At 42.4% G+C, this 13,683-nt stretch overlaps 1 protein-coding gene across 1 annotated transcript in view; it reads left to right on the top strand.

Annotated features, from left to right (window-relative positions):
• Positions 1–13,683, top strand: part of GLB1 (galactosidase beta 1) — a 104,064-nt gene that overhangs the window by 61,687 nt on the left and 28,694 nt on the right. Inside the window, exons 11-12 of the mRNA XM_019984740.2 lie at positions 10,546–10,620; positions 12,877–12,966. Coding sequence (XP_019840299.2) covers positions 10,546–10,620; positions 12,877–12,966 — 165 coding nt within the window. The remainder of the gene's footprint in view (positions 1–10,545; positions 10,621–12,876; positions 12,967–13,683) is intronic.

Raw genomic sequence — 13,683 nt, 5'->3', positions numbered from 1 at the left:
CAAGGCCTGTACCCACTCTAAAGCCCCTTCACCTAAGAGCATGCTTGACAAGAAAACTGGAGCAGAAAAAGACGAGTGTTTTAGCCTTTTGTGGTTAAATTGTGTTACTTTGCAAATTTTACAGAAACCTCTGATCATGCACTACTAGGACTCTCCCTTGGGGAGGGAGTGATCCTTGGGGGCACTTCTGGGTGCAGGAGATGAGTTTAGAGGCTGCTGAAGTAACCAAGGAATGAGATGACGGCACGGGCAGTAGGGAGTGGAGAGAGAGCAATTGATTTGAAAAATATTTGGGAGGTAAAATTGGTGACAAAGGGAAGTGAGTGTTAGTGTTAGTGTTAGTGGCTCAGTCATGTCCGACTCTTTGCAAACTCATGGACTGTAGCCCACCAGGCTCCTCTGCCCTTGGGATTCTCCAGGCAAGATTACTGGAGTGAGTTGCCATTCCCTTCTCCAGAGGATCTTCCTGACCCAGGGATCAAACCTGGGTCTCCTGCATTGCAGGCAGATTCTTTACCATCTGAGCCACCAGGGAAGCCCAGAATTGGTAGGATTTAGCAACTGGCTGCGGAGAAGGCAGTGGCACCCCACTCCAGTACTCTTGCCTGGAAAATCCCATGGACGGAGGAGCCTGGTAGGCGGCAGTCCATGGGGTCACAAAGAGTCGGACATGACTGAGCTACTTCACTTTCACTTTTCACTTTCATGCACTGGAAAAGGAAATGGCAACCCATTCCAGTGTTCTTGCCTGGAGAATCCCAGGGATGGGGGAGCCTGGTGGGCTGCCGTCTATGGGGTCACACAGAGTCGCACACGACTGAAGTGACTTAGCAGCAGTAGCGGCAGCAACTGGCCGAATGCAGGTGTGAGGAAGAATGAGGAGTCATTAATTGGTCCATGTTACAACGTTAGCTGGATAACTGGATGGGTATTGGGGTTAGCAACTAAGACAGAGAGCTGCAAGGAAAACGCAGGTGGGAAGTGGGGTAGGGGAGAGAAGCCAGTTATGCTCAGGATGCCTCTGGGGACAACTGGGGGAGGTCTGGCAGGCAACTCACTTAAGAGTGAAAAGTTCCAGGAAGAAGTCGTCAGGACAGACATGGATTCCACAGTCATTGTGGAGGCGGAGGGTGAAGTTCAGGAGAGGCTGAGATTGCACCTGGAGAGCTGATCTGGAAGGGCAGTGGGCCAAGCAAAGGACAAATCCAGAGGATCCCAGGTGTTTAACCAGCGGCCGCAGTAAGAAGAACTCGTGAAGGAGACCGAATCTTCAGAAATTTATGTGATTCAGTAGCTTACGATAGATAGATTGCAACGTAACATTTAGTTGTCTTTCCCCTCGTTCTCTGTGTTGATATTTTAGGTATAGGAAGAGAAAAAAGAACAACTTCAAAAGCGGGCTCTTGCTTAGGAGACGTTGTAGATGTTCAGCTAGCTGGTTTGTTAGATGGTGTTCAGAGTATTTGTTTGCATGGAGGAAAAGAAACGGGATCATAAATATCCCCATATACACCTCTTCCTGCCTCTTTCCTTCACCAAAGACTTAAAAAGTTGACTGGGTTTCTTCTTTAGTCCATCTCAAGACTAAGCTGGGTGGAGATGGACAGTCTCTTTCACTGACGTGGACTCCCGGGGATGGAATTTCCCAGAGGGCTGCACCAGCCTGTACGTGGAAGTGAAGGCTCCAGGCAGCCCTCCAGGCCGCACAGGACTCTTTTAAGTCAGGGCAGTGCTCTCGATATTTGCATTTTTAAAGCTATTCTCTTTGCTGTGGGTAAAACTCAACCAACTTGGTTAACACTTTGACCTCGAGGGTGAACTCTAAGACTGTAGGGTAAACGCCCTCCTGCTCATTACCAATTCCTGAGAGGGGCAGTGGTGAGTTTCTTTTTGTATGCTTTTGAATGAGAGTTTTGTTCCAGTTCTTAATAGGGGTTCTATCAAAGATGAGTCCAGCTGACTTTTTGAAGATGGGTTATTCTGTAGAAATTAATCAAGTTGTAGTTGATTGACCTTGATGACTGGAGTGGATCTTGGAATTCCTTGAGGGTGGCATTGGGGCTGGGTGGTGACGGGGCATGGGAGAATGGCCAACGTGATTTTCAGTATTTCAGAAGCTTAATGACATTTGAACCTTGACCCAGGACCAGTCACACTGGCTAAATGTCCTCTTGGTTTATGGCTAGAATGACATTAGTTCAGTGGGTGAACCAGCTGTCTCTTAATGATCCATGGTGCTGGTGGAAACACAGTGTTTATGTCAGATAATCAAGGATGACAATGTCAATATTGCTTCATAAACGTTAGTCTTTAAAAAAATTTATTGAGGCACAGTTGATTTACGGTGTTGTGTTAATTTCTGCTGTACAACAAAATGACTCAATTATACATGTAGATATATACTTTTTCATATTCATTTCCATTATGGTTTTATCGGAGGATACTGGTTATAGTTCCCAGTGGTACACAGTAGGACTTGTTGTTTATGCATTCTACATATAATAGTCTGCATCTGCTAATCCAAACAGATAGTCTTTTAAAGCATCGCCTAAACTCCTGTGGCATTAATCCATTCATTTCCTGCATACCTGGCTTTTTTAGTCTGTCTTCCGAAGTGATTTCTCTGAAACCCTGATCTGGTCAGGATGCCTTCCATGACTCCACCCCTATTTTCATCAAGCCTCATCTTTCCATTCTCCCTTTTATTTAAACCATTTTTTAAAGCATACTTTACAATGCTGAGTTAGGTTCAGGTGTACAACAAGATGATTCAGTTCTTTTCCACTCTTTTTCAGATTCTTTTCCTACATTACAGGCTTTGAATATAGTTCCCTGTGCTATGCAGGTCTCCCTTTCTTGTACATGACTGTCTAGCCTTAAGATACAGGTACAGAAAATTCCTCAAGTTGTACAGGAGGTGCCTCTTCTACCCCCTGGCCTCTGCACAGAGCGGCCCCTCATTTATCCACCTAGAAAATGAGGACATGCCTCATTAGCTTCTCTGGGGAGTCATCTTTGAGTCGTCTCTCTGCAGATTTAGTCACACTTTGCTTTCCGCCACTGAGTTACACTGTGGAAATCTTGAATACACAACTTCTCCTAGTGTTAATATGACTTGTGTATACACACTGCACTCTAGACTTGGGGCTGTTATTATCCTTAGTACCAAGCACAGGACCTGACACAAAGTACTTTCTTTTCATTTTTTTTCTGTGCCCCGTGGCTTGCCAGATCTTAGTTTCCTGACCGGGAATTGAACTTGGCCCCATCAGTAAAAGTGCAGAGTCCTAAACGCTGGACTCCCAGTGGATTCCCCAGTCACTTTCTTAATGAGAGTTTGCTAGATCAATGAACAAAAACATTAGAAATCTTAGGGAGAGAATAGTTGGTCACTGTTGCATCTGTTGGATTCTACTAGGAAAAGAGCAGCTTTCCACGTTGAGTTTGTCCCTCTAAATAAGTAGGATAAGAAGCAATATTTACCAGTCTGAAAACTATGATTAAAGTACAAATTACTATGGAGACATAAAGGTTCAGACGTTTATTTTGCTATGTTTATTTCTTTTCTGACACATTGGTTACTTGGACAGAAGATTAGAATTTTGCTATATGATAATCAGTGAAAACTCTCTATAATAATTTTTTTAAAGGTTGTGGCAAATGTGATAGACAGAGGGAGGCTTAATATGGAGACTATAATGAGCTCATCCTACTGATTTAAAAAATCAAGATCCAAATAGATAACTGGATGAAAGACATAAACAAGTATAGACGTCTAGTGAAAACTCTGACACACCTTATGTTAAAAATCATATAAAATGCTTATATCATTTGACCTAATGACCCCTCACTTGACTGGAGGAAGAAATGGCAACCCACTCCAGTATTCTTGCCTGAGAATCCCATGGCCAGAGGAGCCTGACAGGCTACAGTACCTGGAGTCACAGTCGGACATGACTGAAGTGACTTCACGTGCACGCCCCTCACTTGGAACTTTATTTTAAAAATTCTGAACATGGGGAATATTATAGACAAGAAGTTGTTCATTGCAATATTATTTATAGTATCAAAAACTGGAAATAATTCAATACCTAATATTGAAAAGCGATGGTTATATAACTTCTGTTATATCTGTTTGAATATAATATACAAGTAAGTAAAATTGTTGTTACTATTTGGCCCATGCCAGAAGTGCTTTTGGTAAGTGGCAGGAGTAAATTATAAAATTATCTCGTCTTTATGTGTGCTTAACTGGTGGTCCAGTGGCTCAGACTCGGAGCTCCCAATGCAAGGAGCCTGGGCTCGATCCCTGGCCAGGGAGCTGGATCCCATATGCTGCAACTAAAGGTCCTGAAAGCCTCAACAAAGATTCTTGAGTGCCACCACTAAGACCCAGCGTGCCAAAAAAATAAATAAGTAACAATAGTGAAAACGAAAAAGACAGAGCCAGAGGAACAACACTAAACTTGGAGTCGAAGTCCCGGCTCCTCCCTTGCCCCTTTCCGAAATCTTGAGCAAGTTCCTCGGTCTCATCTCTAAAGAGGAAATACGATAACAAGCTATGAGGGCCTATGTAAGGAGTAAATAAAATGACAGAACCGGCACATCAAAGTCAGCCGAGTGTAGGTTGAATAAAAGTGTCTGTGCAGTTGACTTTTTCATCCAGTGTGGTAGAGAGGTTGCGGCCCTGGCCACACCTTGGCTTTAGAAATTAGGTGGGTCGTGGCCCTACCTCGCACAAGTAAATAGGGGATCTCAGACTGCTGTCAGGTCTCCCCTCTGGATCTGTGCTGACTGCTGTTATTGGCCAGAATGTTGGGGGGAGAATGCGGTATGTCACCTGGCAGAAGAGAAAGAATATGATCTAGGCTTCAGGCAAAGCTGGGAAGAGAGACCTTGCATCCTGCTGTAAGATCAGGAGTCACTCTGGCCTCATTTGTGTTACTGTGAGTCATAAAGTTCACTGTAACATGATCTTTTAAATTTCACAGAAACATAGACTCATAGAATATTAGAAATACCAAGGGTTCCCAGCTCCAGATGGCTGCCTGTCTATGTATCTATCTCTTCTTCCTTCTAAAATGTGACTAATGATAAAAAAAAAAAAAAAAAGAATTTTTTATTTTAAATGAAGCCAACAAGAAGGGAGCTGTCCATGCATGAGAGATTTCAGCAGATTTCTGGGAAACAAAAATAGATGGAGCAGTGGTGACTGAACAAGTAAGATAAGGAAATCTAGGTTCCCAGTGAGCATGGAAGAGGGTTATAGGAACAGGGAACAGGGAGTAGATTGACCATAAAGAACCAAGAAGAGCTGGGGTCTTGGAACTACAAGTAAGACAAAGGATGGAAATGAAAGCTGAAAATGGAAGATCTGGGTGGTCCAGTGGTTAAGATTCTGCACTCCTTATGTAGGGAGTGGGTGTTCGATCCCTAGTCAGGGAACAAAGATCCAAAATCCCACATGCTGTGTGTATCATGGCCAGAAGATTTTTAAAAAGCAGGGGTGGCAGGGTGGGAAGGCTGATGAAACTCTACGTATTTCCAGTCATATCCTTCACTCCTTCACCCCACTTTCCAATAAACTGTCCATCAGGGAAGCATCTTTCTACCAGCCAGAAAATTGTAGGATTAAAAAAAAAAAGTGCATAGCCCCAGAGCAAAGACCCCACATGTTATGTCTGATTCCCTGCGAAGTCATCCTAAAACAGAGGTCCCCACTGGACAAGCCTGGCTCCTGTACGTATAACAGGACTGGCACAAAGAAGCTGAGTGTGCAAATGCTAGTGCATTCGTTTGCATTACCATTAAATGTGAATAGACAGCTAAGGATGATGGCCACATGTTTGTGCACACCCAGAAAAACTGCAACCAGGAGGAGGAAGACCAAGATGAAATAAACAGAAAAGTAACCCTAAAGGCAACAGAGAATCCACAGGACAGATCTTAAACAGAACAAAGCAAACCTTCTCAAATGTATATCCTTCAGAGATATCTGAGAAGATATGGCATCGATAAAAGAAGAACAGAATACTTTGATAAAGGAGACCAAGAAAAAGTTATCGGAAATTTTAAAAATATCCTAGAAATTAGAGTGAGAAGACAGATGGAAACAGGAGAGGAAAGATGAGACCCATAGAAGAATAATCTGGGAGGTGCAGGTTACTCATAAGGAAGGGGAGAAATGGAGAAAAAGCAAACAGCAAAGAAATAATACAGAACTTTCTCCAAAATAAAAAAGAATATCTGAGTTGCCTAGCACAATGAATGTAAAACCCATGTGTGTCCAGATGCATCTTTACAAAAATGTAGGATATTGGGAATAAATAACCTACAAGCTTCCAGAGAGAAAAAGCTGGTCACCTTTTTCAGGAAGGTGCTTGGCATGAGCCACACCAGGTGACAGAGGACACTGAACAGCACCCTGGTCATTCTGAGGGAAGATGATTTTTTAGAAAAATATTTATTTGGCTGCATTGGGTCTTAGCTTCAGCATGAAAACTCTTAGATGAGGCATGTGGAATCTAGTTCCCTGGCCAGGGATTGAACCCGGGGCCCCTGCGTTGGGAGTCTTAGCCTCTGGACTACCAGGGAAGTCCTGAAGATGATTTTCAACATAGAATTCTATACCTATGCAAATTGCTAACTAAATATGACATACTCAGACATTCAAAGGTTCAGGAAGTTTCCTTCCCATGTACCAGTTCTTAGGAAGTTACTTGAGATTGCTCTGGTGAAATGAGGAAGTCGTGAGATTCTAGAAACAGGAGGGAAAAGCCAGAATAATGATAAAGCCTGGGGACTTCCCTGGTGGTCCAGCAGTTAAGACTCCACACTCCCGATGCAGGGAGCAAGAGTTTGATCCCTGGTCAGGGAATGGGGATCCCACAAGTGGTGCAGCGGGGCCATAAATAAATGAAATACGAAAGTTTTTCTAAAATAATCGTGGATTCTCAACCCTTGGAGCAGAAGACTGAGGGTCCCAGTAGGAGGATTTCTGGGAGAGAAAAGAGTGTTGGAAGAAACTTGATACCGTCTTTGGAAATTTGGAACCATCTAAGCACCGTGTGAACTGCACAGCAGAGAGGAAGAAAGAAAGGCAATTAGAAACCCCAGGGAAGAGAAAAGAAAACTAACATCTGCAAGGAGAGAGAATATGCCATCCTGATACATATCTGCCATTTAGCTGTGCAGAGAGCAGTATTTATATAATTTTAATAATGTGAGCACAGGTGATTAATTTTAATATAAGGTCAATGTGCACTTGAAGGGAGGACTTGTGACTAATAGGGTAGACCTTTAACCTTGACATTTAAAAAGCACAGCTGATGGTTTGGAGATGGGAGTGGAGAGGAGAGCTAAGGGGAAGGATGCAGACAGCCTTATCTTTAAATGTGTGGAGACGATGGATAATGTTCTAGTCGGTAAGAACTAAGAAATAAAGGTATAGGGTATTATTTAAAGCTACAAAGATAACCCGTAGAGAAAGTAAAAATAGTGACATAACCATATTGGCAAGAAAGGGTGATATCTGAAGAGTACAACTGAGCTAAATCCCATGTATTAAAGAAATAAATGATCATGCTTTAAGTTGCTCAAACAAGAAGTAGCAGGTAAATTTAGAGACTAAAAGAAGCAAAAATCGAAACAGTGAAATGATTTTAAAATGGTTTCGTCTGAAGAACAGAACTAAAAGAATGTTGCAGGAAACCACTGCTTTTTACTATGCTTTTTAAAATTACTTTTAAAAAGGGAAGCTGAGAGGCGGCTGGGGGGTGGGGGGCGGGCGGGGAAAGAAGGAAGGAACTAAGAGCCCTGACAGATCATAATACAACCTATTAATACTTGGAGATTCCAGATGGACATCGACTTTTTTTAAGACCTGGGAATGACACCCGTATCTTCTGACATTAATATAAATTGTGTGTGTGTGTATATTTAATCAGGTTTTGTTTTTATTTCAAAATCATTTCAAATTTACAGGAATATTTCAAGAATAAGAATAGCAGGACAAACACTTGTGTCTTCCACACCCAGATTCACCCGTGCAAATATTTCACTACGTTTGTGTCATCATTTGCCCCTCGCCGAGCCCATACGCTCTCTAAACCTCTGGAGGGTTTTAGACATCAAGACTCTCGACCCCTACATACTTCAGTGTATGTTGTTTAAGAATAGGCAAGAATATGCTCTTATATAACCACAGCAAATTTAACACTGACACAAAACTTTAATCTACTCGTAAGATTTAATTTGCACACAGCATCTTTTCCTGCTATAGACTCCCCCCCTTCAGAGTCAATTTGGGCACGTACCTTTTATTTCTTTTCCTCCCAACTCATCTTCAGCTGTCACTTTCATCCTCTCTAACTTGTTTTTGCTCTTTTGTTTCACCCCATTCCTAATTCAGGACTCAGTTGTTGTTTTTAAAAATAATTTTATCTATTTTTGGCTGTGCTGGATCCTCTTTGCTGCATGGGCTTTTCTCCAGAGCAGGGCCGGCTCTGCAGTTGCGGTATGTGGGCTTCTCTTGCGGAGCCCTTGTTCTAGGGAGCATGGTCCTCAGTAGGTGTTGTGGCTCCTGGGCTCTAGAGCACTGGCTCACTAGTTGGGGAGCATGGGCTTGTTTGCTTTGCAACATGTGGGACCTTCCCAGACCAGGGATCAAACCCATTGTCTCCTGCATTGGCAGGCAGATTTCTTACCTCTGGGCCACGAGGGAAGCCCCAGTTGTCATTGTTTTAATGGTAGCATTTAAAAATTTTTATTTTTGGTGTATAGTTGATTTCTCCTGGCAATCTTGATTCCAGCTTTTGCTTCATCCAACCCTGCGTTTCTCATGATGTACTCTGCATATAAGTTAAATAAGCAAGGTGACAATATACAGCCTTGATGTACTCCTTTCCCAATTTGGAACCAGTCTGTTGTTTCATGTCCAGTTCTAACTGTTGCTCCTTGACCTGCATACAGATTTCTCAGGTCAGGTGGTCTGGTATTCCCATCTCTTTCAGAATTTTCCAGTTTGTTGTGATCCACACAGTCAAACGCTTTGGCATAGTCAATAAAGCAGAAGTAGTTGTTTTTCTTCACTTGCTTTTTTGATGCTCCAATGGATGCTGGCAATTTGAGCTCTGGTTCCTCTGGCTTTTCTAAATCCAGCCTGAACATCTGCAAGTTCACAGTTCACCTACTGTTGAAGCCTGGCTTGGAGAATTTTGAGCATTACTTTGCTAGCGTGTGAGATGAGTGCAATTGTGTGGTAGTTTGAACATTCTTTGGCATTGCCTTTCTTTGGGATTGGAAAGAAAACTGACCTTTTCCCATCCTGTGGCCACTGCTGAGTTTTCCAAATTCGTAGGCATACTGAGTGCAGCACTTTCACAGCATCATCTTTTAGGATTTGAAATAGCTCAACTGGAATTCCATCACCTCCGCTAGCTTTGTTTGTAGTGATGCTTCCTAAGGCCCACTTGACTTCACATTCCAGGATGTGACACCACCCTTATGGCAGAAATCGAAGAAGAACTAAAGAGCCTCTTGATGAAAGTGAAAGAGGAAAGTGAAAGTGTTGGCTTAAAACTCAACATTCAGAAAACTAAGATCATGGCATCTGGTCCCATCACTTCATGGCAAATAGATGGGGAAACAATGGAAACAGTGACAGACTTTATTTTGGGGGGCTGCAAAATCACTGTAAATGGTGACTGCAACCATGAAATTAAAAGATGCTTGCTCCTTGGAAGAAAAGTTGTGACCAACTTAGACAGCATACTAAAAGGCAGAGATATTGCTTTACCAGCAAAGGTCTATTTAGTCAAAACTATGGTTTTTCCAGTAGTCATGGATGGATGTGAGAATTGGGCCATAAAGAAAGCTGAGCACCAAGGAATTGATGCTTTTGAACTGTGGTGTTGGAGAAGACTCTTGAGAGTCCCTTGGACTGCAAGGAGATCCAACCAATCCATTCTAAAGGAAATTAGTCCAGAATATTCATTGGAAGGACTTATGCTGAAGCTGAAACTCCAGTACTTTGGCCACCTCATGCGAAGAGCTGACTCATTGGAAAAGGCCCTGATGCTGGGAAAGATTGAAGGCGGGAGGAGAAGGGGACGATAGAGGATGAGATGGTTGAATGGCATCACTGACTCTACGGACATGAGTTGGGTGAACTCCAGGAGTTGGTGACGGACAGGGAGGCCTAGCATGCTGCAGTCCATGGGGTCGCAAAGAGTCAGACACCACTGAGCAACTGAACTGAACTGATAGCTGATTTACAATGTTGTGTTAGTCTATTTGTTTCCACTTTCTGTTTTCAGGTGTTTTGTTCTATAATTATTTGAGTGATTCCTGGAGCTTAAAGCACAGACATACACAGGCGTGTGCTTAGAATTCTGTTTTGGAGGGAGTTTTTGGTTCCTTTGCCTTTCCAAAAATCACTGGCACTATTTGAATCTTTGATCATTCTTTTGAAACATGAATTGTAGAGATGTGTTTCTGAGAGTTTAACAGCCGTTTTTCTTTTCTTTTTTCCACTGTGGTTTATAGTTTGCAAAAGTACCAGAAGGTCCTATCCCCCCATCCACACCGAAGTTTGCATATGGAAAAGTTGCTCTGAATAAGGTAAGAAAAAAACTAACAGAAACATTAAGAGTGAGGAAGTGGAATTCAGCAGTCATGAGTCAAAGTGTTACGTCTGGCAATCGGCTCCTTATTTTTTTGTGAACTTGTTTTCTGTGAGACTGATGGGGTGGGTGATGTTTCTGGGAAAACGGGGACACAGGCCGTGAGCTGCTGTGTGATGCTGACAGGGTGAGCGCGTCAGGCGTGAGCGGGCATTCTTAGATCATTTTGTTTCCATTATCAGTGGCAAAACCAGCCTTAGGAGCCCTTGTGGGAATAACATGTAACCTTACTATTATGGCTAGTGACATTCGTTTCTATAATTCTCCTTTTCTAAAAGCAGTTCTCAAAAGCCACGAACATTAACTCTAAATTGTACACTGCCCTCGATCTCAAAATCATGTCTTCAGGAAAAAAAGAAAAATCATGTCCTCGTGGCTTGTGGCTTATATGGTAATTGGGACATATAATTACCATATTGTGGGAAATATGGTAATTGGGAGTGGGAAAGCCAGAAACGAATCATAAATATTAGCAAAGAGCTTTTTCTTCTAGGGAAAGAGCAAAAGAGGAGAGGCTGCATTTGATAGGAGTGACGTAAGCCCAAGGCAATTTGTTTTGACCATCTTCAGGTTTTCCCCTCTGATAATCCCTAACTCCTACCTGGGTTAACTAACAAGAAAAAAAAAAGTTACACATTTCTTAAGAATCTTGATATGCTAAAATAGCATCATAAGTTTTTATCTTTAAGCAAAATGCCAAACATGATTGTATAATGTTTCCATTCGTGAAGCCCTTTGATGTTTGGTTGAGCTCTTGTAACATTTTCCACCTAGTGTCGGATATGTGTGTTACATTCTACAAAGAATGTGGTTTCTCTGCCTGATAGGAATCTTGCTTTAGATTAATCAGACTTTAATCACATTTGTAAAGGGAGTACCTTCAACTTGTTCATTGCTACTGCTACTTAAGGAAAAGTTTGGTTTGTGTCTTTTTAAGCTGTGAAAAGTTTATTTTTATGCAACAGAAAATAACTGCAAATGTTTTGAACAATATTGCTAACCTTAGTACCAAAGCACATTCTGTTTACCAGGAAGGAGAACTGTGAGACCAGAAACTAAATACAGGATTGAAGACAGCAAATTGACATAAAACTGTGTAAAGGCTGGGAGTTCCCTGGTGGTCCAGTGTCGAAGACTCTATGCTTCCAATGCGGGGGGCCCAAGGTTTGATCTCTGGTCAGAGAGCTAGATCCCACATGCTGCAACTAAGACCCCGTGCAGCCAAATAAATGAATAATTAATTTTTTAAAATACTGAATGAAGTTTATGTAGATCATAGTAATATAGGATAAAAGCTCTGACCATGAGCTCCTTTAGTTATCCAAGTAGGAAAGCACTCACTTAGCTGAATTGATGGGATTGTACCTAACCGATGGTTTTTTTTTTCTTCCATGCTACCTATCAGTGAGGTAGCTCTAAAAAGCGTTTATAAAAATTCCTAACCAGTTTCATGCTGGGGAAAGCCCTGGGTTTGAAGTCAAACCTAACTGCAAATCCCGTCTGGGCCGTGACTCAAGTGAAATCCTGAGTCCCCACTTCCTTCCTCTTCCCTAACAAGGGACAGTATTGCCTTCCTTGCCGGCTTTTGTGAGGACTCGGTGAGGTGTGTGGGTAAAGGGAGGTCTCTCCTAGAGTTCGGAGAGGCACCCACGGTTGTTTTGTACATCAGAGTAAACATCATGAGCTACAAGTAAACACAGTCATTCAGGCTGAATATAAGTGTTAATTGGGTGTCTACTATGTGCTGGGCATTGGAGGTGAGCACAGTACAGACCTTGCTCTGAAGAAGCTGACTGTCCACAAGGAGGACAGTGGGGTCAACAAGTGGAAGGTGATCCAGGCATGGGGAACATGCTGCTGACAAGCTCAGAGGAGGGCACAGTGGGGCTGCTTCACTCGGAGGTGGTGGGGAGGTTTTACAGAGCCTTGGTTTTCATGCATTTTACGGGCCTTTCCTATACAGGAGGTTGTGACTGAATAGGTATGTTTGAAACTCTTTACAATATCATCTGTTATTTTTCATCCAGAGTTAGGGACTGGATAGAATTGATTCCACTCAGGACAGCCCTGAGTGGAATTCAAACCATTTCATTTAGGGGTTTGGTCAAATCCGCTGTCTCTGATGATGACGTTATTTCTACTGTGATTAAGTGAGGGGTGACAGTGAGTAAAAGCTGCTTTTGTTTCTTTCCAGTTAAAGACAGTGGAGGATGCTCTCAACATCCTGTGTCCCTCTGGACCCATAAAAAGTGTTTATCCCTTGACATTTATCGATGTGAAACAGGTAAGGCTTCAGAGGTAATGCTTTACCTTTTTTCTACCTTCAAAAATATGTGCTTTCTACACTACCTGTTCTGAACACAGGGACCAAAATGATAAGCAGATAAATCAGACCCCTATGTAAAATCACCTCGGATCTCCAGGCTCTAGCTCTGTATGCTGCACAGTGGCTGATCTTTGCTGTTCTCCCCATCCCATTTCTTATCACATAGGTAATAACCTGCTTTAGCATAATTCTGTGCAGGTTATACATTGAGTATATGTCTGATATAATTAGTCTTATTAGGTATCAAAGTAAAACCACTGTTTTATTACTCAAAAAAGACACTTATTTGTTCTTGCTGCTGCTGCTGCTAAGTCGCTTCAGTCGTGTCCGACTCTGTGCGACCCCATAGATGGCAGCCCACCAGGCTCCCCCATCCCTGGGGTTCTCCAGGCAAGAACACTGGAGTGGGTTACCATTTCCTTCTCCATATTTGTTGTTAGTTCCAAGATATAGGGACTGTGTTCTTAATAGATTATTAGAGATTTTTTCCTGCCTTTGCAGAGAAAAAGAAGAGAGTACACGGTGTGTGTGTGTGTGTGTGTGTGTGTGTGTGTGTGTTTAATCTCCAGGCACAGGTCCATCTTTATTGTAAAATTTACCCAACTTTTTGTGTTAGAAAACTTGCAAGAATAGTACAATATCCATAGAGCTTTAACCTAGATCCATCAAGTGTTA

Source organism: Bos indicus, chromosome 22 (genome assembly GCF_029378745.1).
Source record: "Bos indicus isolate NIAB-ARS_2022 breed Sahiwal x Tharparkar chromosome 22, NIAB-ARS_B.indTharparkar_mat_pri_1.0, whole genome shotgun sequence".
Classification (NCBI taxonomy): Eukaryota; Metazoa; Chordata; class Mammalia; order Artiodactyla; family Bovidae; genus Bos; species Bos indicus.
Note: the sequence above shows the minus strand (reverse complement) of the source record. Positions and strands in the feature narration are given on the sequence as shown.